This window comes from Diadema antillarum, unplaced genomic scaffold (genome assembly GCF_040938485.1).
Source record: "Diadema antillarum isolate AM-2024a unplaced genomic scaffold, OU_Dant_1.0 seq00001876_RagTag, whole genome shotgun sequence".
Classification (NCBI taxonomy): Eukaryota; Metazoa; Echinodermata; class Echinoidea; order Diadematoida; family Diadematidae; genus Diadema; species Diadema antillarum.
The window spans coordinates 129,632-157,495 of record NW_027272544.1 but is presented as its reverse complement, the minus strand read 5'-3'; the positions used below and the strand labels follow the sequence as shown (position 1 = coordinate 157,495).

Sequence of the window (27,864 nt, the reverse complement as noted above, 5' to 3'; positions counted from 1 at the left end):
TCATTGATACACAGATTGCAGAGGAAGGGAGTTATGTTTGTCAGTGTCCAGAAGTAGTAGCTCCTGCACCAGCTGCACAAGTTACTGTTGAGGGTGAGTTTGCTACTTGTAGCATGTAGCTTACAAATACGTGTTGTAGGATCAAAAGTGACTGATCTATCAGGTTCCAATATCTCTTTAAAATCTTTAGTTTTATATGTATTGATGTTACTGTTGAAAATGAAATGAGTGAACAACGAATAAGAAATAACGAATAAGGAATCAGAATTAAAAGAGAATATAAGTCAGCTTATTGTGACAATACACTTGAATGTAAACGCATTACAAATTATTCGTTTTCTCTCATGTGTAGTGAAAGTTCCCCTTATAATCATGCCTGCAAGCAAAGCATGTTTTGTTGAGATGTCTTGAAAACTCCCCAGAAAAAAAAAGAAAGAAATATAAAAACAAACATAATGTAATATAACATACTATAATGTAACATAATTAACACCAACTGTATTAGACTTAAACCTAATGAAGGAAGGAAAGTTCCGTGGGAGTAGCAAAGGGACTATAAAGCCCACCGCACACTACAAGACTCACAACTATAAGACCCAGTCGTTAGACCTGCCAACGCACATTATACGACCTGGGTCCCGTTTTATCAAAAGATATAATCGATTAGGAATGTCCTTACTACACAGGCTGCCATAGACTAATCATAGAAATCAAGTATATAATCAAGTATTACTCTTCATAAAACAGGGCCCTGACCTTACGAGTAGGCTTACGACTGTTCTGTCTTCAGTACATTTTACCCATGAGTATTTAAGCGCATGTAGTGCGCACTGCTCGCGCTTGCGTTTTACTGTATCTTGATTGGCTGAAAGCCTACGACCAGTCATGGAAATTCAACATGTCTAATCTCTACGACAGGCGTTAAGAGATGTGTTGTACGAAACAAAAAGATAAGAAAGTTAACCTGCTAAGGATACACACTTGAATAGCGAGAAAAGGGCACTTTTTCTTTTGATTATTGTTTATTAGACTTTATTAGTATGTGTGTGTGTGTATGTGTGTGTATGTGTATGTGTGTGTGTGACATGTGTTTGTGCTTGTATGTGTCAACTTGTGTTTGCTTCTAATATTTGTGTGTGTGTGTTTCAACTCTTAAACAGTGGCACCAACTTTATCATTAACGTTGAATTCTAATCTGATCGCTGGAGAAACATACGAGGCAGTGGGCACAGCTGTAGGAAGCCGACCAACAGTAGACATCAGCTGGTATCTTGGTAACGTACAACAGACTACTGGGATAGTAACAACAAATGCCCCAAATGCTGATGATTCAGAACTGACTGATACAACGAGTACGTTTACCTTCGTTCCAACGAAGGACAATTACAGGCAATCTCTACGATGTGAAACCACTGGACATCAATTGACCAGTCTTAACCAGCAAGACAGTATCGCTTCTCTCAATGTTCACTGTAAGTCCAAACGACATCAATGTTCTTACAAAAATATATTTCTTCATTTCTGCTTATTGCTCTTTCTGTTTTGCTTTTACTTCTCACTTTAAGGAAAACCATTTATGCGATGGTTGCGTTGTAATATTTTGCAATTGTCACTCCCCCTCAATCCGTACTCTCACATTAATTTTGCAGTTATAATTAATGCCAAAATCAAAACACCGTTTGAAATGTCGAAAAGCAATTAAATATTCTTTGTCATAGCTGAATGTCATGCTTTAAAAATACAAGGTAGTGTAAGCAATCATTATTGACTGGACAAATCTTAGTTGTTAAAGAGGTATTGCAAATGTATTTGAAATTTCAAAATGTTTCAATTTTTCGAAAGATAAACTTTCCTGATCTGGCATAAAACATTTGTCTTTGACCGTAAGTGGCCGTGCATCACAAAATCAACAAAAAGTCACACGCACTGATTTTGTGTTAGGACTGAAAATAGGTAAAATGTGTTAACCTAGCGAATCTTGAGTTTTTCATATTTTATAAAAGCGCAAGTTTTCTTCTACGTTATGCTTAAGTTTGGGACCATAAACCTGTATAGGAAATTTTGATTTGGGTCGTTTTTCTGAAACACCCCTTTTGTAGAACTGTGTGATAAGGTATGTTTGGTAGAGTCCCCTTTTCATTTCTTAAAAACCCCTTGCATACTCTTCACTTTCAACTCTGATGATTTTTAAAAAAAATGATGATTTGAAAAAATGACCGTACTGATTTGGAAATTTGCATTTAACATGGACAGAATGCATTTATAAAAAAATGCTCAATTTCGAATTGAGATTTACCAAAATAATCAACTTATTTGCCAGATTAAAATTATTAATTTACCAGATTATGCTGAACAGCATCAAATGATAATCCCTTCATTATCGTTGCTCCTGCAATGTGGTCTACACCTTGTCTTTTGTCCTATTCATAGCACAGCTAGCGCGGCTAGGTAAAGATTAAGCACTTGAGTACACCCTATACTTCATAGCCTCTTTTCTCAGATCACATTTTTCTGGAGTGTGTGCTTTCTTCCCAATTTTAGGATAGGTTAGGAGAGTCAATTCGAATTGAGTTATACATCATTTTAAAGCTGAATGTCTGTTCTTTCAGAATCTGTTCTGAACTAAAAAAGCCATGTCTGGCGACTTTTTGTTGGTTTTGTGATGCAGGGTCGCGTATACATAAATATGAAGAAAATTTAAGAAAAACATATCAGTTTCAGAGCGCGCTTCCTCGCCAAAATCAGAAAACGGCTTTTCGTAATTTCAAGCAGAGACGAATAACTAGGAAACAACACAATTGGCACGCATCGACCCAATTAAATGTGTATACACTATCCGTGCAAAATTGCACATGAGAGATGTAACTGGGAAGATTATTGTTTGGTAAGTTATTGCATTTTAAGTGTTAAATGTTCGAAAAGACGTGTTCTGACTTTCCCCCCCTATTGATAGTGCAACCCAACGAACATGACGAGTGGCCGAGTACGTTTCGTGGGAAATGAAATATCTGCGTGTGGCCAAACATTGTTTGTTATACTCGGAACAATTCAAAGATGAATGTACATGTCCTTTGTCGATTTCAGTTAAAACTATTTTCAGTAACAAATTAATTAAAATGAATTAAAGCACCAACAATAGCATGTTCTCCACAACGAACCCTTTTCTTCACCAAGCCTGGTTCTGCTACTAACTATCTGGTATGCGAGTATAGGCCGGTAGTATTGGAGTGCTACGGTACACCCTGATGCAGCTTCTTGCTCAACTGCAGCATGAGGCCGACTCTTCCTTCATCAAGAAAGTAAAGCTCCTTTTACACTTTCACGGATTGCTACACAGATGACCACGGATCGTCATCCGTGGTGTTCCGGCATGCAAAATATTAATTTCCCTCTCAATGCCGCATGCTGGTGTGAATACGATCCCAACTGGGTGTCCACAAGGACAAGTACGGAGGCTACAAGGACAAGTACGGTGTCTACATGGACAAACAAGGAATGAACGCGGACCACAGTGGAAACGATGCGGAGCTAACACGGATATTAAGAAAGAACACGGATGCAACTGGGTCCCTTCGCGGTCCTAACACGGATAACCCCAAAATGTTGACAGATGACTTTTGCTTTTGCTTTTAATACGTTATCATTATCAGTTGACGTGCCCCAAGAGCTAAGTATAGCAAGCGCACTTGAAAATCTGCAGCAGCCTACACACTTCTCTGCTTGTCGACACCATGAAGTCAAATCTCTTTGTTGCAAACTGTTATTTTTCTGGAAAATCATGACATAAACAAGGCAAAGCTAAACAAAACAAATCAAAATACACCTAAAAGCAAGGAGGTGTGTGTGGCCCAGGGTCACTTAAGCTCCTCAGACGACCACTGTCCGAACAGTATGAGGGATTGATGGCTGTACTGATGGGGGAAGATCTGAGCAAATTTCATGGACCTTATGAGCTTGTTTTGGCAAAATACCCTAATTTTTCATCCCGGATGGAGCCGATTCTAATACGGATGTCCCGATGTCTTCACGGATTGTCCCAGAATGAGTACGGAGGCAACACGGAATAGCCGATGCCTACAAGGAAGGAATACTGAGGCGACACTTACGGAGTAGACGGTGCCAACAAGGAAGAGTTCGTATTGATTTTCATCCGTGATGTCCGGGATGAAAAATTAAGCATGCTTAATTTTTTTTCCGCGGACATGCCAGACGATAAAGGATAATTACAGAAACTTTACGGAGTCAACACGGTCATGCCGGAAACAGTACGGGTGATCCCGGATCGACGATCCGTGGTCATCCGTGATGCGATCCGTGAAAGTATAAAAGGGGCTTAAGGGCCCAGTCACATAGACATGCCGGATCACCCCGGATCAGATCTGGAGTGATCGGGGAGAGATCCGTGTTTACGCCTTCGGCACCCTTGAACATCTGGGAGGCCAACACGGCAACTTTTTTGGAGGTCAAGAATATCCGGCGTCATCCGCGGACTGCCGTGTTGGCAAAGCAATCCGGGATGGTCCGCGTGGCCGCCGCGTAGCTGCCGTGTTTATCTGTGTAAACGCCGTGTAGATGCCGTGCTGTTCCGACCTTATCCGTGTAGCTGCCGTGTTGATACCGTGTGTAGAGTCACCAACATTCCATCCAAGGCGAAACTATCCCGGAACTCCCCTGATCATCCTTAAGATACGTGTTCATATTATGTGACTGGGGCTTAAGGTCTCAGTCATATATAAACACGGATAATCAAGGATCTACACTCCGATCCGGGAGGGGGGGGGGAGAGGGTTCCGGTATAGTTCACCTTGATTGAGCGACGACGAGCGTTGATATGACTGTGCACACGGTATCAACACGGCAGCTACACGGATAAGGCTGGATGAGTGCGGCGTCTACACGTCGAACGAACACGGCATCTACACGGCAGCTACACGTCACGGCAGCCACACGGACCATCCCGGATTGCTCTGCCAACACGGCAATCCTGGTCCGAATGACGCCGTATGTTTTTGACCTCCGAAAGTTGCCGTTTTGGCCTCCCGGATGTCCAAGGATGCCTAAGGCGTCAACACGGATCTCTCCCCAGATCACCCCGGATCAGATCCGGGGTGAGCCGGCATGTCTTTGTGTTGGGGTTTTCGTTTCTGTTTCAGAGGAGCACATATCTCAACAGAAACACACAAAGCTGTGTGTCACACCTCCACTGCGCCTATAGGCCTACGCTACACACAGCGACGTTCATATCAGCTGCTATCAGTTGTGCGCCGCGATCCTTAGGACGCTTAAGCCAGGGTTACACCAGAACCGAATTGTCCCGAATAAATATGGACCAATTCTGCCCGAATATGGCCTAAATCAGATGGATTCGGAACCTATTCGTATTTGATTCGGGGAGTTCCCAGAATAAGTTCCGAATAGGAAATGACCAGAATCAATTTTGGGCATCCCGAAAAAAAAAGAGTCAAATGCCAACCCGAATAGTGGCCAGAAGAAGAGGCCTCCCTGCACACGTATAGTCAATCAAGTTATATTCGCGAGGCTATTCGGGTTATTCTGGCCGCTCATTCGACCTACTCGGCTGCTATTCGGGCATATTCTGGCCTATTCGGCACACTCGCCTGTATTCTGCGCTGTATTCGGGTAACAATTCTGATGAATACGGGAAGGTGTTCCGGGGATTCTGGGCAGATTCGGCTCTATTCGTGATTATTTGGGTATATTTGGCTAGATGATTCGGGCCGTGACTCCCTTAGTACAGTGGAAACTCGATATAACGAGATGGTCGGGACCGAGTTATTTTCCTCGTTATAGCCGATATCTCGTTATATCAGTAGGCATAAAAGAAGGCATAACATAAAGACATTAATTTGCACATGTGGGACTACCCATCATATTTCAATCAATACTGATAACTTGATATTGTGTGTCAGGGAATTACTCACCTTTATGGGTAGGAAGATGTTTTTCGCCAAGGAAATCCAATATCAAGAATGTGTTTCTTATTAATTGTAGATGTTTGAATTTGTAAATTTATATAGCTTGCGATTGTATCAAGATCGTCTGTGGATTGGTATGTGGTTATCGTATGGGTGTGTGTTGTGTGGAAAGCTTGAATATGGTCTGCACAATGCTGTGTGTGTATGTGACACATTCTGCATGTACATTATGACTGCGTGTGTGTGTGAAGATGGGGAATTCCCTACGTAGAAGGCCAATCACAGCATCAGATTGCCTCACACCTGCTAAACGTCATGATGATGTCATGTATACATATGGCCGTCCCACCACATTTTCTGCATGTATCAGTGTGCGCGCACACACACACTTACACGTACAACATGCAGTGCTAGCTGGAGTGCACTGAAGAAAATGGCTATGTGTGTACAAGGCAGTTTTTTTCAAGCTTTACAATCTCGGAAGATGATAGCACAGGCGAAGTAAAGCTTTACCGAAGGCATTTTGCTTTACCTCGCTATAGCAGGTTTGATTGACTGTGTTTTTCTTTGTTTGGAAGTCACAAAATTTATCTCGTTATAGCAGTTATTTCGTTATAGCCGATCTCGCTATAAGAGTAGCATTTTACATAGACTTGTGTGGAAGGAAATTTGGGACCGGGAAAATTTCCTCGTTATAACCGATATCTCGTTATAGCAGTGTTCGCTATACCGAGTTTCCCCTGGATTACGAATGGGCCCAAATCTGCCCAGAATGCCCCGAATGCCTCCCCGAATCCAACCGCATTCCATCCGAATACATCCCGAATGTGGCCAGAATGAAATTTGTCAGGGCCACATTCGGGAGTATATTGGAGGTTATTCGGGAATTTGGCTGGTTTTGGACATTTCAAGACGAGCCGAATCCCTCCACGAATGTTCCAGAATTCCTCCCGAATTTTTGCCCATTCGGGGAAAGAGAACAGAATGCTCCCAAGTCCACCCGAATATGTGTTTTCGGGTGGATTCGCAGCTAATTCGGCTCCGGTGTAACCGAGGCTGTATTCACAGCTGACAGCATCAACACTACGCTCACAGCCAGGTTTACAGCAGCACCTGAATTGAAGTGTGCTTTGTTTTTGGAAGGCACCTGAGAGACTTGTGCAAGAGAAACATTTTTTTTTTTCGGATTAATTCATAATGTCGGTAAGCCAAACATTAGTCACTAGATAGAGCTGATTCAGTAAGGCTGGAATGCTCTTTTCAGGACTTTTTTTTAAATTGAAAATGTGCTGACCGCCGTGATATGTAGTGGATCATACTATAGAATACCAGTATAGTGCTAAAGTGATACGAGAGGATTTGTCTCTACTATCCTGGGCTGACCGTTTGTTCAATTCTAGCGTTAGATTAGAAGCCTAACAACAAGAGACAGCTACCGTTGGTGTATAGGCCTACATACCCTTGCTTTTTTTCTCTCTTTTGAGGTATATACTCCTCAGAATCTGGAACTTACATTCTTGTTGAAGAGTCAGCCTCAACAGGCTCAGCTGCAATTGAGCATGAAGCTGTTTCCAGGGCGTACCGCAGCACTACAACACTAATAGCAGAACCGGGCTCGGCGTTGGAAAGAATTCGATGCGTAGAAAGTACTATTGTTGGTGCTTTAATTCGTTGATTGTTGTAACTGAAAAAAAAAAAAAGTTTTAACTTAAATCGACAAGAGAAACTCATCTCCTTTTCATGGCCATAGATTGATAAATACATTCATCTTTGAAGTGTTCCGAGCATACCAATGGCCACACGCAGCTTGGCAATCCCCATGACACGAATCCGGCCTATCTCGTCGGGTTGCACTGTCAATTGGGAAAAATAAGTAAGCCAGAGCACGTCTGGTTTTTTTTTTTTCTTCCTTGTTCCTAGTTTAACATCAAATGATTTTATGAAACTGGTATTGTGGTCCCTTTCGAAGACTATAATTTCCTAAAAGTACTGTAGAACTCAGAACATATCACACTAAAACTGCTAATGTTTGCCAAAAAATAATCCTCCAAGTAGCATCATTCATGTGCGATTCTCATGGATAGTGTATACACATTTAGCTCGGTCATATTTGTCGGTCGATGCCGGCCAGCGGTGCTGTTTCCTACTGTTGACGTCTCTCCCTATTTTGTACAATAAATTATATCGAAAGCCGTTTTCCGATTTTGGCGAGGAATCGCTCTCTGAAACTGTTATTTTTTTCCGCATAATTACGTATATAATCTTCAAATTCATGAAATATAGTTATATACAGTAGAAATCAAATATCTTATACTAGATCTATAGAGAGTTCATTTTTCCAAAGATTAAACCAGTTTGAAATCTCATTTGAACTTGCAATCCCTCTTTAACAATTGAGTATATGAATATAAGAACGACCCAAGTCCAATTTTTGGCCAAATTCAGTTTGACATGGGAAATTGTAGCTTATGCATGGACTCATCTTGTGTATAAATGATGAATCCTAATTACCCCCGGAAGTGCCTGAAATAAATGAGTTAAATCTTATATGAATGTAAGAATGAAGGACTTGGGTCATTCTTACATTCATATTATAGCGCCCTATCTTGTCCTTCTCTCATCTCTATAGCAGAATATCATGTATATGAATCAAAGAACGACCCAAGTCCATATGAATCAAAGAACGACCCAAGTCCATCACACAAAATGACCTCTCCACAATTAATGTTAATTTTAATTGTCATAATAATATATGTTCTAATTTGTATATACAATGTTGCCTTCCCATCACAGTTAAATAGAATATTATTAGACAAACAAAAAAAGATATGAAGTTTTTTTTAGTTTACTCGAAATGGTCTTCCATGGACTTGGGTCGTTCTTATATTCATATACTCAATTGTGTTCTACTATCAGTAATTGTATTGGAAGCAAAGGATATTGACAAACAGGAAACAAGCAATAAAAGAACTGAAATAATGATGGTTGTAATAGAAAGAAAATCTTTAAAAACATGTTAGTGAATAGATTGACCATGATAAAAACATGTCACAGAAATTGATAGACAAAATTACTGTTGCCTTGTAGTCCCGCCTGATGCTGGTATCATGACTGTTGGCTTCTGTGACGACACAGCTACAACGATGCTCACTGTGACCTGCACCATCCCGTCAGCTGACCAACCAAACCCATTTGTCACAATGTTCTATATCTACGAAAACGTCACTGACAACCCATCTCCAGTCTCAACAGCTTCAGCTTTTACTAGGGCAACACCCGATTTTGATACGGAGTATCTCTGTGTGAGTGGAAACTATCTTGGAAACACCACAGCTACAAGAAATTTTGTTCCAGGCAGTAAGTACATTGCAGCCATTATTATAACTGAAGCGCAAGAGTTTGAGAAAATAAGAACGTACAAAAGATTATGTTGAGTGCATAGAATATAAGAGAAAGATAGGCCTAACATAATGAAAAATTATTCCGTCAAACATAGAAAACAATCAAAACACCATTTTGAAGCAACAAGTGTAATGCCTGTGACGCTGTTATTTTCGTAGAGTATTTTGACAGACAAAGTAACAAAATTTAGCTACTGATTTTTTTTTTGCGGTATTTGGGACTGAATTTATTTATTTATCTATTTATTTATTTATTTATTTATTTATTTATTTATTTATTCATTTATTCATTTAAGTGTATTTAAGTGTATTATACAAAAGGAAATATCAACATTTAGCATAAAACCAATATCGTTCATGGAACATTAAACTGTCTTTGCCGTGTGTGTGTGTTTTATTCAGCTGGTACGACAGTCAAACCGACCTCAAACGGAGTAACGTCGGTTCCGATGTCGTCGAAATCTCCAACAGGTAGGAGTGTGCCAGCTGTTGGCCTTCATTATTTGTCTTAGATTCCGTAGTGACCATAAAGTACTTAAAAGCATACTCAGAGGTGATAATGAAATCGGTTATCTAATGATACAGCATTTGTTTTTGTAACTGTCCATTGACGTTTATGATATGCTTAATCTTTATACGCAATGTTCAAGTTCAAGTTCAAGTTCGAATTTATTCGTTTTTCCACAATAAAATCATACAGACATAAATCTCGCTTTCTTGAGTGACAGAAACAATGTATGTAAATTCGTACAAAGAGACCAACAATAATGAGAAAAACTAATAGTATCAATACATTGCAATTGTTGCAGATGTAACGAAAATGAAAGAATTGTCAATATGCACTGTGTGAAAAAACGGAGGGACCCACTAAAAAGACAATGCTTGTAGAGTGTGGGCCCCTCTTGTATTAAAAACTCGATGCAAAATTTGACTAAATATAGCAACAAAGCAGCACGAAAAGTTTGGCATAAAAAGTTTAGCAACCCACTAAGAGACAGACGGACAAACAGTTACACACAAAACAATAACAAACGAAATAATGAGCATGAGACAAGACTGGGAAAGCAACAAGACTACTTATAGGGAAGAAAACTGACTTGACGACACGACAGGAAACAAGACTGCAGCGCGACGAAGAGGTAACAAAATAGACAGGAGTAAGCAACAGAGACAACGATCCTCGGAGGTTAGAGGAAGAAAGAGAAGAAGAAGAAAAGAAGAATATACAACAAACCCTTCAACTGCGAGGTATAAGTTAAAGAAGATCTTATCATAATCAAAGCTAAGGCAAAAGTAACAATAATGAAAAAAACGGCAATAAAGATTTTGCGGACGGGAAACAAAATAAGCCTATGAACTAATCTGATTCAGGGGGTCGTCATTATAGGATTGCAAAAGAAAACTCTTCAATCTCCTTTTACAGGAGTATATAGAGGGAGCAGATTTTATATCGTGGTTCAGGGAATTCCAATAATTAGGTCCAGTGTAAATAAGTGTATTCTTTGCTAGAATCGTTCGAAGAAGTGGTAAATGAAACTCGTTAGAGCGTCGGGTGGGGTAATTATGGAATGATTGATTTTTTTTTTTTTTTGAACATAGAACCAAAGATAGGTGGCAGTAAACTGTTATCATACATATACATAAATTGGCCTAAGTTGTATAAAAATAATTCGTTAATTTTTAGTAGCTTATTACAGTTAAACAATACATTTGTATGTGAACGAGTGGGAGAATTGGAAATGATACGGAGGGCTTTCTTTTACAATAATAACACTCTATTCAGCAGCGTCTGATGTGTATTGCCCCAAGCTAAAATTCCATAATGAAGGTAAGGGAGTATCAAAGAGGAGTATAACACAAGTAATGTCTTTTCAGGAATATAAAATTTTAGTCTGTTCATAACACCTATATTTCGAGAGATGATTTTGCAAATATGATCAATATGTATTTTCCAAGAAAGTTTATTATCTACAAAAATACCAAGAAATTTGAAATATGACACACTTTCTAAATTACAATCATCCAGAAGTATTTCTGAATTCAAAGAATCAACAGTATTGCTGAAAAGCATATATTTTGTTTTTTGAACATTCAATGACAACTTGTTAGCTCTGACCCAGTTGGTCACTTTTTTCAATTCTGTATTAGCTTGTTGAACAAGAACATCGATATCGTTATGGGCAAGAAAAACACTGGTGTCATCAGCATAGTGTATAAAGGAAAGTACCTCTGAAACAGAGGAAAAATCATTGATATATATTATGAATAGCAGCGGCCCTAAAAGACTTCCCTGTGGAACACCACACTTTACATCTCTTATAACTGAATTATTATCTTTAATTGAAACAAACTGTTTTCTGTCAGCTAAATAAGTCTTGAACCACTCCAAGGCCTTCCCACGTATTCCGTAGTGCGATAACTTGTGGAGTAAAATGTTGTGATTAATTGTATCGAAGGCCTTGGAGAAGTCCAAGAATATACTAATTACATGAGAATGATTGTCAGTTGCATGAACGACTTTATCAATAAAATGAAGAACTGCATGGATGGTACTATGTTTTTCTCGGAAACCAAACTGGGAATTTGTGAATATCATTTTGTGCACATTTAAAAATTTGGTAATTCTGGTGTATATTATTTTTTCTAAAACTTTCGATAATGAAGATAATAAAGAGATTGGACGATAATTACTGACATCCAGATTATTACCTTTTTTAAATATTGGAATTACTTTAGCCAATTTCAGTTTATCAGGAAACATACCATTAGAAATTGACAGATTAAAAATGTGAGCCAAGGGATCTGCGACTGATGATATAACACCCTTAAGGATACAATTATCTATATCATCATAACCGGAGCTACGTTTGTTTTTTAAAGAGGATACAATATCGAAATGTAAAATGCGAGGAATAGTACTTTGCCAAATCAAATTGTAATGAGAAGTCATTTACGACGGGTTTCACGTGTAACGCTCTTCAAACTCGAAACAAAGAGAGAAAGTCATGTTTTTCGTCATGGCATTATAGCTGATCAGATAAATGCCTTGAATCAAGACTAATTGCAACCATGCTCTTGAAATACGCCTTGTGGTTGGTGATGTTATGCTGTTATGCAATCATAAAAAAGACATGCTATGTGTGTGTGTGTTTGTTTTTTTTAATTCACCAGTTTACTTAGCTGGTACGACAGTTAAACCGACCTCAAATGGAGTAACGTCGGTTCCGTTGTCTTCGGAATCTCCAACAGGTAGTAGTGTGCAAACTGTTGGCTTCTATCATAGTCATAAAATCATACTCTGAGCTGATAGTGGACTCGTTCAATAATAATATAGCACTTGTTTTGTGATTGTTCATTGGCGTCTGTGCTTAATCTATATACGTATGCCCATGTAAAATGCAACGAATGGTACTTTGCCAAATCACACTGCAATGTGCAGCCATTTTCGACGGTTTTGAAGTGTAACGCTCTTCAAACTCGAAACAGAGAGAGAGAAAGTCATAATTGTCGTCATGACCTATTTGCTGATCAGATAAATGCCTTGAATCCAGACTAATTGCAACCATGCTCTTGAAATATGTGTTGTGGTTGGTGATGGCATGCTTTTGTATACAGTCATAAAAATACATGTGTATTCTACCTTTGATGATACATGATGCAAAATCCTACCACATTTAGCGCTTATGTTCTTCAAAAATTGCTTGTTCTGCTTATGACAACCTGCATCTAAAAATACTGCATGAGCTGATTTTCAAAGAAAAACGTTTATGTATTTTGTAAAAATATACAAACATACACATGCATTTGCTGATTTGATCAACCTGTGTGTGTACATCAGCCATAATGGAAATAAGATAGCAAGCAGGTTAAGTATCATTTATGTTTTAAGTTCTTCCCATTAGTTTCATGTTCATTATGATACATAATTATGCATTAGATGGTATGGCTTCCTCGGTCCAAAGTTTTTTTTTTTCTTTTTCAGTCGAAAGGAGAGAACTCTAATCCTGGAAATGCTGGAAATTTTGAATTGAAAAGATAACCAGTACCATAGAAACCATATATCGATCAAAGAATCGTATTATTATTGAATTCAAACCCATAATTTAAATATTGATGTGATATTAATTATCAATACTGATTTTTTTTTCCGAGATCATCGGTTATAATAGACTTTATAGTAGATATCATGTTACGTTTGCCTTTACCTTCTTCTTTTTGTGAGATACAATCGTACAACTGCGAAGAAAGAGTCCAGATGAATATCTAAAGCAGTTATATGAATTTGGGAGAAGATGAAATCTTGATGGCATTATAACTAAACTTTTTTGTGAATGCAAAATAACAAGAGGGTAAATATCATGCGCGTTAAAGGGATCGTATAATTTTTGTTGAGACCTAACTTCAAGTTTCTTACATCTTTTCTTGTTGTTGTTGTTGTTGTTGTTGAGATAATGAGAAACTTGTTATGAAATATGAAAGAGCATCCAATTCCAAGAGGGATTCAAGGTTTATTACGGAATTGGTTTTGAAATGGCTGAGATATCCAAAAACAGAGCATTCTTAATAAAAGGCGGGATCCATCTTACATTAGGATCGCTTTGTTTCACTTTTTTTTTTTGGATGTCTCAGCCATTCCAAAACCCATCTAACAAACCTTGACTTCCTCTTAGAATGGTATGCTTTGTATTATTTCATAAGTCTTTACTTGGTTTCTCACAAAAGTGAAAAGGCCAATACTCACCTTCACAAATACCATATACCTTTAACCTGCAGTTTTCATGTAAATTCCAGTCATCAATCGTCATGAGCTGCAGGTGCTACAATTAAACCGATCCTCGGTGAAGAAACGAAGACTCCAGTGTCTTTAGCTCATTTTGCTCATTCTTGTCCAGTCACTGTGACGTTGGTAGTCTCTGAAGATCAAATTTGAGGAAAAAAAGTGAAAATAATTCGAGCAATCCTGTAATTTAACAACATTCGTTTTATCATTAGTAATCCACGTTCAATTATTTCCCTATTTTTGATGTTCAATTTTTGACACTCACGTAGCATACAGATATCAAGCTCAAATGTACGCTAATGATTTGAGACTGTGCACAGCGAGTATTGGCGCCATAAACACTATACGGGTACACAGATCGTGATCTTACTGGTATTTGCTTGCTTTTTCACGGGGAGTGTATTGTTGTCTTGTTTGGGGGATTCCCCTTTTCTTTCCCTATAGCAATATATTCTACCCAATCTGTTCTTACCAGTTAAAGGGATAATAAGTGAAGAACATATCAGCTGCAACCACAAAATATTTGTATCACTATCATCATGTGATATCAGATAGGCCTACCTGTAAGATTTTAGCGTCGTCGATATCAACAACGAACACTCTTTCCACACTTAATACAGGCGACTCCCATTGTAACATAAAGTCCTCGTTTCAGCAGTTTTCTTTTGTTATAACAAAGTGCGTTACAACCAAGCAGGAATAACATATAACCGTGTTTATTCTAACGGATGAATGCCTGCACCGTATTCATAAAAAAGAGCTTTCTGTTCTATAGATGCGATAATCCAAGGCATACTTTGGGATGACCCATTAAAAAGATTTAATATTCAAGACGAATGACTATTTTTTTTATAGGTTTTAGGAAATAACAAGAAATATCATTGCAAAATGCATAGACTGGTGGTATGGATGCTATTCAAACATTAGATAGACTTTAGATTTTGTTCTGTCCTAAGACCGCGCGCTAACTCTTCACAAATAATCATTATAATGTCACATCTTCATCTGTGAGGTGCTTTCATTTTTTAGCGTACACCAACGATGTTTTGGACAGGAAGAGATTATAGCTTAAACGGAAGCTAAACCTTAACCACAAGAAAATCTCTCGCGGGGTACAAATTACAGCAAGGTAAACTTAAGTGACACTATAATAACATTTATTTTCGTTTGAAGTGATAATCAACTGGCATAGTGTACACCTCCTGCTATCAGGAAGTGCTTTCAAAATTGCATTAAGTTCGACAGCTAACTCAGGGACTACGTTTATCTCGACAATGCTAAATACAATTCAGATCGAATGTGTTTTAACATCGGGTATATACATTCATTCATTCAATTCATACATTTATTCAGTAATAAAAATCGTTTCGATATAAAATGTTTACAAAATGTAGCAGATACAGTTCTGAGAAAGCCACAGGCTTCTTAAAATAGAATGTACCCTTGAAAACAAATCATACACATATTGCAATTTAAACATTAAAATATCAAATGATAAAAGGAGCACAGAGAGAACGAAACATATTAAAACAAGCAAAAAATATTGAAATTAACAAAAATTACGAATAACATCAAGGGAACATGGAGAGAATTATAAAACATACTAAGACAGAGGACAAAACAAAACAAAACAAACAACACCACATGAAGCAAAGCAAACAAAACAGAACGAGGTATAGAACGAGACTACAAAAATATGTTTAAATAGTACTAGAAGACATTACGAATTGCAGTTCATGTAACATAATCTACTTTGGAAGTTGCTTCTCTGTCGGTTTGGAAAGCATGTGTGAACGCGAGGATAGTACAACATTCGGTAATAGATCATGAGCTCGTTGAGTAAACTTTTAGATCTGAATGGGTTACGACACTGTGCATGATGCTGTATCAAATTGCCTTTTAATATATAGACTTCTAAAGCAAACAATATGCATGACTGGCCCACAATGTCACTTTGCAGAAACTTGGACTTTAACCTCACTGAGGTAGTTGCCTTTATATACACAGTACCACAAATGTAAACTGAGTACTAAAGCAGTCTTATTTTAAATAAGCGTTAATAGTAACAACAGAGTAGAAAGGGGCACTTTGCAGACAATGCCATGTTCGTTATAAATACATTCTTTCTATAGTGTTGCCATCAATAATTGTGACCTAGTACAACACCACCATTGTGAACAGCCCTACTTTAATTCTCGCCTGACGCACTTGTTTAGATCGAGAAAAAAAAGAACAATAAGGAGTGCTGTAAAGCAAACAGATAATCCAGTCATTTCTATGTTTCATATTCAAACAAACCACCTCTCTGATCACCACTGTACAATCCTGGAATTTGGGAGAGGCAAGGGTGCTGCTGACCGAGGTCTTTCAAATCAGACTCTCTTGTTTTTTGTGTTTTTTTAATCTAAAATGTGTGCGTCGTTTCTTTTGTGTGTGTGTGTGTGTATGTGTGTGTGTGTGTGTGTGTGTGGTGAGTACATACATGTCCTCCCCTTTAGATGAAAAAACAAATGAATAAATAAATTTATATAGTCATCTTGGAATTTTCCACGTGTTGGACTTCGAATGTTTAATCATAAGAAGAATGAGGCTCATAGGTATATACGCCATCAAGTCACTATAAAATTATAATTACGCAAATATTTAGTGCTTGTTTTGATCTTATCCCCAAGTCCATTACAATATCTTTGGAAAGACAAAACAAGTATGAGCTCAAGATTTTTTTATTGCACTTTTATTAGAGAGACTATGCGACAAAATGAAAGGATAAAATAGTTACAATGTAACTTTGCTGGTGCAAGACTAACAACTGTAAGACAAGCATAATTTCTGTGAACTTATGGAATTTGTCATCATTTTTCAGAGTGGAAGCTTGTGTGCATTCATAGCAACAGCGTAAATGGTGGTTGTAAAATATTATCATCACGCTTTCATCTCTAATGTGCATAAATTTATAGCGGACATCCGGGATGTTTTGATGAGGAAGAGATTATTGCGAAAATACTTGTTCAACATTAGCCATAAGGAAATTCCTCGTGGTGTATACCAATCACAACTCAAAGTATCACCATCATGTCGCAGAAGGAGGTAGAAAGCATTTGACACAATGATGTGCCCTTTCTGCCATCCGGAAGTTCTCTCTTCAAAATTACAACACGTTCGATATTTTTTTGTACAGCGATCACATCTCGACGAAGCATACAATGATTCATATGGCATGCGTTTTTACACCAAGTATAAAGTCCGCGTGGGAAATGATATTCGAGAGGTTTGGAAAGCATTCGTGAACGCGAGGATCATACAGCTTTCAGCAATGAGATCACCACATGCTGACCGTGTAAACGTTCATTTTTACTGAATTGGAGACTAAACGGGGCGTTTCGTTGGAGTGAGTGGCCTTTGTCGACTCGGGGTCTGAAGCAAACAAGATGCATGACTGACTCATGATACCACCATGCACAAACCTTGGACTATAACCCCATCGTGTAGTTGCTTTGCCTATATGCAGGACCACAGATGTAATCTAAATTCAAAATGAGATAAGTACTAATGGTAACATCGGAGTAGAAAGGGGCGATATATATACAGACATCGATGTTGTTGTCATCACTAATTGTGACCAAGTAGCAGAACACCATCATAAACATCGCGACTTCAGAACAACTCTCAACAGACGCACTTGTTTAGATGAAATAATACAATATCAAAGAATAACATAAAGCAAACGGAACACTCCAGACACTAGCCTGTTTAACGTTCCAATAAGCCAACTCTCTTCAACACTGTGCAGTCCTTGAATTAGCGAGAGGGCAAAGATGCTGCTTAAATTCCTGGCCGAGATCTTCCAACTCAGACTCCTCGTTTTGTATCCCTAAAATGCGTGCGTTTTTTTTTTTTTTTCACACAAGTTCACCGACTCTTTAACTCCCCCCCCCCCTTTAGGTTCATAATGTATATATGTATATATATATATATATATATATATATATATATATATGTGTGTGTGTGTGTGTGTGTGTTTGTGTGTGTGTGTATTATGAACATATTACGTGGTTGTTGAATGTTCAAATATTGTGCATTAGCCAAAACCACTTTAGTAGGCGTACTAAGCAAATATTCTATTGCTCACTTGTTTTGATATTCCCAAGAAGACATTTTAACTCTTAAGCAAGCATAATATTATGATAAACTTACAGAACTTGCCACCATTTTTTCAGAGTATGAACTTCCTTTCAAAGCAACAGGGTTACTGATAATTATTGTAACACAGTATCATCATTTTTTGTCATTTTAATTGTAATCACATTGCATATCACTCGCTGAAACTGTTATAAAACCATCCAATATTGTGAGAAACTTGGGGTGTTTTCTGATACCCATTTGAATATATGGAATCTCAGGTTACTAGTGTATGTAAATCAGCATACTATATGGCATATGATTTGAAGCATTCGTAAATATTTCGATCAGGAAAGTATGACGACTATAGTCCATGCATTTGTTACATGCAAATTAGACTACTGTAACACTCTGAACTGGATTACCGGATTCACAGATAGTTAAGTTCCTGCGGGTTCAAAACACAATCTCATGTGCAAGATTGATTTGTAATCTCCCAAGATTTGCTCATCTTACACCACTTTTAAGGGAATTGCACTGGCTGCCCATCCGCCAAAGAATTGATTTCAAGATGCTGGTTTATAAAGCTCTGAATGGTCAGGATCCGAGTTATATCAGTGAATTATTGAATTTTAAATCGCAGACTCATGGTCATAATCTCCGTAGTACAAATGCTAGATTGATATTGCAGATAACCCAAATCAAAACAAAAGTTACCTTATGTGACCCATCATTTTCTTGTGCAGCCCTTAGATTGTGGAATAAATTACCATTAGACAAATGTCACACTTTAGACAGCTTTATTTCAAAAGTGAAAACTTCTTTCTTTTAGCATAGACCTATTTCTTTTTTTACTTCCCATGCAGCATTATGCAGCATAGGGATTTAAGAGCTCTTGTAGCGCAGGAGAATATATCGACATGGTTTCTGCGCTTAACAAATGATTTATTATTATTATTATTATTATTATTATTATTATTATTATTATCATTATTATCATTATCATCATCATTATTGTTATTATTATTATTATTATTATTATTATTATTATCATTATTATTATGATTATGATTATTTTATTTCTTATTATTATTAATCTAGGTGGCGCTTGTCCTTGTGACTGTCCCTCGTCTGGTATGATAGCCGCTGTGTCAATCATGGGTGTACTGCTAGCTGTTTCCGTAGCAGTAAATATTCTGCAGTTCTACAAACAGACCAAAGCTTCCAGTCAAGGTTGGTGTAGGTCATTGTCATGAACTAATAATTGTACAGATTATATAATCATAATGATGATAATGATAATAATAATAATAATAATCATCATCATCGTAATAATAATCATAATATAATAATAATAATAATAATAATATTATTATTATTATTATCATCATTATTATTATTATTATTATTATTATTATTATTATCATTATCATCATCACCATTATCATCATCATCACCATCATCATTATGATACTATCATTTTCATTATTGTATGTATTTCTTACTCTTTTCATAGAAAATCAAAAAATGTGGGTATATAGTGACGGTTCTTGGCCTGCCTCGTGCATGGCACACACGTGGACGTTTTTGTAAAAGCAAAGTCTACAGGTTGATTAAAATCAGTAGAAAACAGTCCTAACAACGACAATTATAATGTGGTGTGTCGTACCGCCAAAATACTATTTGTGTGTGCGTGCGTGTGCATATTTGTACAAACACGTTTTCTCTCACTCATCCTGACTAAAGACGTTCATAAATAGAAGATGAAAATATAATGGTTAATATTACAATTACCCAAACATAGTTACATCAAAAAATTCATCTTCGAAGGCCGAATGAGTAGAGAAGGACCCATATTAGGACCTTTCCGTAATTACCGTATGAGACAGTAATACAACAATAATAAACAATAATGACAGTTATTTAATCACAGTAATGAAAAAAATTCAGAATAGATAGAACTTATACAATGCGGCACCTGTTTGATTTGATTTGATTTATTTCTGCTTAATTTCGTTGTATCAGGTATGGTTTTGTACAATTTTGTTTTGTTTCTGTTCTTTTCCCTCGCTTTTAGTGCCAAGTACATCTGAGAAGCAGGCAAGGTAAGAACAATACACATCACCCGTTAATCCCTGCATTTTGCTTTCTGATAAAAAGAGGAGTAGTTTTCAGTGGCCGCAGAACAAAGAGATGGTAGGCCTACTATGAACATTTAGGTTTAACCTTTACTCTTGATACCAAAATCATTGTGTACAGTTACGGTTTCAGTATCGTTTGTTGTGTCTCAGTAAGAAAATACATAATTAACAATTGTTTATTCATTTTCCTCGTGTTTGTACAATATTAGGACAGGCTTATCTGGAGGCAACGAGAACAGTGCTTATGAGATGATCGAAAGCAGAAGCAAAGGTTGTATTTCACCTTTCTATACACGATATCGTTGTTGTTTTGAGTTAACAAATGGTCCTAAATCATCAATTTATCTTGCTAGTGAATATTTGATGTCATTCTTCTTTGCATTTATATCATTATTAATTTCAGGTGATATAATATATAATATATTTGTGATATGTAAAATAATATGTACATATATATATATATATATATATACATACATATATATAAATCAGACAAAGTGCGGCAACATATTCCCTTCATTCAGCATGTTCAGTGTAATCATTCTTATAGTAGCTATAATATACATGCATGTTCTTACATGGGAGGGTTCGTGTGTAGGACTGTGTGTGAGTGTGTGCGTGCGTTTATAGTTGCCGTTGCCATATTTTGCACACAGGTGAGAAGTGGCAGGTTAGGTTCAATATGATGAAAGTGGATATGTTTTGATATATTTGATGACGTCAGAGGGCGTAGTATGAAGTATTTCAATATTGATGACCAAACCAATTACAAGCTATAATCCTAACTAATAGTCAAGTATTGTGATGGAAGAGCATCACTATACAAGAGGCCACTTTTTTTTTAAACGTCCTCAAACGCAGAAACAAACAAACAAACAAACAAACAAAAGAGAGGGTAGACTGTAATGAAAACATGAGAGCTTATTTTCCTCCATTTGACAGGTAATGCTGTATATCAGCCACTTACACCAAGCACCGTTGCTCTGGAACCTGAAAACTTAACGTTCTTTTCTCGACTTGGTTCCATCGGCTTGGGGAAGTTTGGCGACGTGTGGAAGGGTGAACTCCGCACAAAACAGGGAGTGGCTCCGGTAGCCCTGAGGCAGATCACAGGTTATCATTGATACTGTTTTCATTAGATAACACGATGTTTTGCTTTTCTGTTTAATTGTGGATTTTTTTAAGCATTTAAATAATAAAAAGTCAACTTACAAAGTAATTTATTGATATTTGAAGCTATACGTCTAAGAGCAACAGCATTAGTTCATGATGATACAAAATGCCAGCAGGTGTCCCCTTAAGCATTTCTAAGGTTGAAAATGCCATTTGCCTGCAATTATGTATGAAAAAAAAAGAAATACAGACTATTTAAAAAAATAGATGCATTATAAAGCCCTCACTGCATGTTTAAGGGTAAAATCATACAGTAAGGCATTGTACAGAAAAAAAAATTGACTTTTGTGACAATGATTTGTATGTTAAATGATCATGAAAATATGTTTACGACGGGTCTTGAAGAATAAATGGTGGAATTCGTAACACAAAAAAGTATATATTTCGCTGATCGACTTAAAAAGAAAATCTCTTTGTTTAAAGCATGCTTTTAAACCGTAGACTAGCAGAAAATTGTGATTTCGAATGTCAATTATGACTCTTTCGTTCCTTTAGCTTCATGCATCTTTTTTAATCATCAAAATATCTCATTTCTGCTATACAGAAAGTGTTCCAGACCTTGTGCAGGTGGTGAAATATTTGCAAAAACTACCAAACCATCAAAATATCGTGAGGTGTCTTGGATTCTGTGAAGAATATCGTAAGTATTATCAGTTTACTCCGAGAAAAAAATAGAATATCGCGTTATCTAAGCGAAGTATCTTTCAATGGAAAAAAAAAAAGCGCTTTAAACAGCGATTGATTTGCTCTTTTCATGATGTTAAGCAAATTATTGAATGACATTCATTTGCATAGAATATTCTATGTTGGTGATAATCAAGAAAAAAAAATAATGTCTGCAAAGTTGAAGTATTCAAAGCCTTTGCATCGACTACTGTAAAAATTAATATATATTGTGACATCAAACAGGTACCATTGTACACGAATTTGTTTCCGGTGGGACACTACTGACTTTTCTACAGTTTAATAACCAGTCCTCAAAATCTCCCTATGGGAACGTCAAGCCAACAAAACCCCGCTTTGATGAGTCCAAGTTACTGAAGTTCGCCTGGCAGGTGGCAAAAGGAATGGAATTCCTTGCGTCCAACAAGGTAATTATGCAAGAAATGTCAATTTGTATATATTTGATATAAGTGCAAGTAATGCAGACGTACAAATTGTTTATGAAATGAGTAAAGATAATAGAAGACACCTGCTACTGATTCAGATTTGAAATCTAGAGCTTTTAAGGTTTCTAGGATGTAGCTGCTTATTATCAGTTTCTTAGATGTTGTCCACAAGTTGTCCACAAGAATTGAATCTGATCCACAAAGGAATGTTTTATTTAATACGCATTTCATGACATTGGTAAGGAACAGGTGATTATGTAGGAAAAAAACAGAGCACCAATTATGAATCTTGAATCCATTTTTTTAATGATTAAGTCTACTATAGACAGTTTCAAGAAGCATATTTGGATCATGTAAGAGAATAATGAGATATTATATATGCTATCGGCAAACAAAGACAAGACGAAGACTGAATTGATGCATAGTTTTGTCATTGAGTGAAGAAAAAAGATCCTCTGGAGACATCGCATTAGTATGTTAGGGCTCACTGGAAGAAGACTGTACCCTAATGGAGAAATACAATGTTCATCAGTAATACACCTCGTCCACCCAGTGTGCAATCACATTTCAAAGAATCAAAATAAGTTCTGCCTTCTTCCGATAACGGCAAAGTTGTCCACAAGAATTGAATCTGATCCACAAAGGAATGTTTTATTTAATAGGCATTTCATGACATTGGTAAGGAAGAGGACGTTATGTAGGAAAAGAACAGAGCACCAATTATGACATGAGAGCTGTCACAACAAAATATGCTTGAATTTCTGTTTAGGCACACACACACACACACACACACACACACATGTAAATGTGTACTTGATGGTGTTCTTTCTTTCTTGGAACATAATTATAAAACCCCACAAAAATGTACCAACTTCCTCCACATATGATTTTTCATCCATATGAATATGACAGATTTAAATCGCATCCTGTGACTTGAGCCCATTGTGTGTGTGTGTGTTGTGTGTGTGTGTGTTACTTCCACCTGCGTTTTGAAAAAGATAATAATTATATGCAATATAATAACGTTCACTCAAGCCTGTAATCCATGATATTTCTTATCAGAGTGTTCACAATTTGATATCTTCCTTAGATTATCCATGGAAATCTGTGTGCTCACAACATTTTAATGATGGAAGACAGGATCTGTAAGATTTCTGACTACGGTATGACGTCATTCATTTCACCCTCTGGGAGAGTAAGTATAGGTTTTACCGGTAAATTTCATACTTTTGCAATTCCATTATTCATTAATGTGCATTCAAAATTCACACAGCGCACGCAGGCGAAAATATTCGGACATTCAAATTCAGAATCCGAGGCATCAATTTCACTCATGGGAGTTCTATTTCGTTTTCGTCAAATCATATTCACGATCGGGCATTCAATTTCCAAATAATGAGCATTGCACTTCCCACTCGTGCATTCAAATTCACGGGATAGTCATGTGATAGTCCCGAGTTTGTTTGGAACGTGTAATTTCATTTACAGGCGACCAAGTTCGTACTTCCTGCTCTCAATTTAAAGAGGAAATGGAGTAAACTTCTTCTTCTTCTCCTTCTTAAAGAAAGGAGAAAAGGCACACACAACCGGTGAAGGCTTAATAGTACAGTATCTAATTATGATTATTCAAAGGTCCTACATTGTTCTCTGTTCATTGCAATGAACAGAGAACAGTCTTGTTTCTCATCTCAATAAATTTTAAATTGTTAGGTCCAATCAGCAGTGCATCCAAACAACACAACGATAGTCTAATCATCTTTCGCCCCAACACTAACCACATAATGACAATGTATCAATTTGAAGACAAACTGACGCACAATGATCTCACATAGTCCCTCAAAAGTAAACCAATAAGATAGCAAAAAACACCAAATTAGATGCATTCATTGTTCATGTTATCAGTTTTAATGTAGTCGAAATTGATGGGTTTTTTCTTTTCCCGAAGGTGTCAATAAACCTTCCATATTATGCTCGTCTGTAGGCCTATACATTTCCTATAATATTCGTTTGTTTGTTTGTTTCATTTTCCATCTGAGAAGATGGCTCGATAGCCCATATTCAGCTGCAAAAGCTGGTCTTCCATGGGGTCCAGTTGGGTGTAGGTGAGACCACTAATTGACCGGCTTAAACGCCCTACTCTTTGCGATGAGTATACATGAAGAGGGATTTTTTACGTGCATGAGTTGTTACTCTCTCACACATGGGACCTCCATTTTTATGTCCTATATTATCCGAGGGACATGTGCCTGTACTCCTTTTAGTGAAGCCCGAGTTCAAAATTTTCAATGAATAGGTGGCCGACGAGATTCCGTCGCCAGATTGACATCAATTTGAAGGCTCACTGCTAAAATGCGTGCTCCTCACTTAAATTTGAATGCTCCGATAGTGAATTCGAATGACCGGATTTTTTAATGTGATTGCCGATTTGAAAAGTGCTGCCAGCGTTGAATGCGTGAAACCGAATGCTCAGAATAGGAACTTGAACACGTTTAATGACAAAAGTATGAAATTGACCGGGAAAACCTATATTATTCAAGGATACAATCGTTGGAGGAATTTGCATAATTCCATCTGAACATGATTACTAACAAGAAGTAGATACCCCTCTTAACAAGGACATTATTCTTTTCTTTTTCTGAAAAGGGTTTAGATATACCTACATCATATAACATACATCAATAAAACACACACACACACACCTATATGGAAAAAAAAATTCTCCTACTACTGCGCGAATGTTTTCCTGCCACAGAGTATATCTCAATCAACTCAAAAAAGTAAGATTGTGTGTTAAAGGGCCTATTCCATTCCCTCCTTAGTCTCAAAACAGTAAGTCCGAGAATCTGCTACTCAAGACAACACACTGATACCTGTCTTTGCTTAGTTCATTAACGTGAAATTGAATGGAGGTAAAAATGTTTGTATTCTTTAAAATGTATGAGATATGCTGTTCACTTTTTTTTCCCCTTTTTTGCAGAAGCCAACACGCTGGATGTCACCTGAAGGAATGCAGAATAAAAATTGGACTCTAGAAAGCGATATTTGGTCATACGGAATCCTTCTTTGGGAGATCGTCACTCTAGGTATTACATCACAAAATTCATTAACCTCGATCTAGACTAAAGGAAGTGATAATATGAAGTTATTCTCCCCGTATAACTCATACCAGAATATAGAACTTTTATGATATGTAAAATGACACATAATATTTGTGAACGTAATTTACAAAAAAAAAAAATGTAATGTCTCTTGAGATTTACAATTAGTGTGCATTCCTTTGAGAATCATGATTTATACTGCCAGTGAAGAAACAGTATAAAAGTAGGTAGCAAAAAAAAAAAGAAAACAGAAAAAAATAACTTAAACACTATTAGATATAATGTTGAAATACGTGATATGTTTAATATGTCTTCAAGGAGCAAGGCCATATCCCAAAATGACGATGGACATGGTGAAGCAGCAGGTTACCAAGGGATACAAGATGCCACGCCCTTCTCACTGTGGTCAAGAATTGTGAGTATTTACCTTCATTTTCTGTTTGCTAGCAGGTGAATGTATAATGTGTGTGTGCGAGGATTTTGCTGTTGTTTGCTTGTTTTCGTTGATGAGAATTTTTTTCGATTCCAACTACGCTTTTTGCGGAATCAGTCTAGATGCGACACTTTCGCGACAATGGCGCATTGCGTATTTATCAAATTTGTTTAATGAATAAAAACACAGATCAGTATATAAGGAGATCAAAAGGTCTTGAAAATGTCTATTTCTCCTCCTTCCTCAGATACTCTATAATGACCAGCTGCTGGGAAATAGTGCCAGCAAAGAGATGCTCTTATGACGTCATTCAGAGGAAACTTGAGCCGATAATGGAAGTGTATCACGTAAAGCTATGTTACCGGTTTCATTTCTTTCATCGTCAGAGTGAAAGATGCTCCTCATGATATTAACTTTTTCTTATATTGTGTTAATGAACTTATTGTCGATCTAGCTGTTGTAAAACTGTTTACTTTCCTATGCAGATGTATCTTGTTAAAAGTACAAATCACTCCGTGTCAACTGTATTTCTTTACCACGCGCCTGGACAAAAGGAAAGAAAAGGCAGAAAAAAGAATTAAACTCAACTCACCATTACACGACAAAGAATACTGGAGTCACATAAACATTAAAAAAAAAAACAACCTTATCAAATCCAGACGAATATTTACCAATCAAGTAGCACCTTCACAAATGCAGGTTTAGTGAGTCAAACATCATTCTATTGATGAGTATTTTTACTGACTCGTCGTAAAAGATACAGTGTATTATCAAACACTGTTTGTTTATTGTGTTATAACGTAAATTCAAGCTGGGTTGTACTTGCACAGGACTGTGCTTCCTTTCTTATGTTATAAAACATCTTTTTGATTAAAAGATTATTAATTGATTAATTAGTTTAAAATTTGATGAGAGTGAACATATAGTTTGTCGGACCGTATTGATTATACACAATTGAATAGTGTTAAATGAAACTGAATTGGAAACGATTAATGTAATAATATGTCATTATTAAAATGAAGGCATTTGAACGCTTTGATATGTCTTAATTCTTTTAGATATCATCATACATCAAAGGTTAATTGATCACAGAAATGATTTAAGACTAATATGAAGTTATTTCCATTCAACTGAGCTTACTTTGCTCTTTCCAGGAATACCTGTCACTCCAGAACTTAGATGAGAGATTGTATGAATCTGTTGCGGATATAACAGTCTAGGCGTCCATAACGATGAAAAACCATTTTGATAGACGCTAATTGTAGCTTGAGTTAATTTTCATATATTATGGGATGTGTCAGTGTTTGTTAGTGCCCTCTTCAAGTCTTAATTTACCGACTTTACATTTTGTAGGTCCTCCTGGGCTAATTAATCTTAATTGACTGACGTTACATTTTTAGGTCCTACTGAGCAAAAGATTTGAGAATAGAGCAGCCTTTCAACAGAAACGTAACAAACTGCAACAGAATATCAATTATTTCAATTCTTATGTATTGCTGTGCCGTGATTGTCCTAAAGGTTTTTACGTCTTTATCAATGTTCAACACAACAAAAACGACTCCCTGCATGCCCGTAGAGTAGTACTACTTTGCTTGTTTTTATGCAATGCTGAGTCGTGTTAATGCGAACAGATTTTTCAAATATCGTATGAAATGTACCTTTAACTAGAAATAT

The 27,864-nt window shown here is 36.9% G+C and overlaps 1 protein-coding gene across 1 annotated transcript; it reads left to right on the top strand.

The window, feature by feature from the left end:
* Nucleotides 1-27,410, top strand: LOC139712926 (tyrosine kinase receptor Cad96Ca-like). Its single transcript, XM_071624707.1, has 15 exons — nucleotides 1-93; nucleotides 1,161-1,472; nucleotides 9,024-9,293; nucleotides 9,740-9,808; nucleotides 19,338-19,469; nucleotides 20,314-20,341; nucleotides 20,587-20,648; nucleotides 21,320-21,490; nucleotides 22,095-22,190; nucleotides 22,460-22,641; nucleotides 23,750-23,854; nucleotides 25,640-25,742; nucleotides 26,076-26,172; nucleotides 26,438-26,537; nucleotides 27,345-27,410. Exons 3-15 carry the CDS (start codon nucleotides 9,044-9,046, stop codon nucleotides 27,408-27,410), a joined length of 1,461 nt encoding a protein of 486 aa, XP_071480808.1. The 5' UTR covers nucleotides 1-93; nucleotides 1,161-1,472; nucleotides 9,024-9,043.
* Nucleotides 27,411-27,864: the final 454 nt, after the last annotated feature.

Coding starts and splice junctions, on each gene's coding strand:
- LOC139712926 (XM_071624707.1), top strand. CDS start 9,044: ATGACTGTTGGCTTCTGTGACGACACAGCTACAACGATGCTCACTGTG. Junction 20,342..20,586: donor ACATCTGAGAAGCAGGCAAG/GTAAGAACAATA, acceptor GTACAATATTAG/GACAGGCTTATCTGGAGGCA. Junction 26,173..26,437: donor TCTCACTGTGGTCAAGAATT/GTGAGTATTTAC, acceptor CTCCTTCCTCAG/ATACTCTATAATGACCAGCT.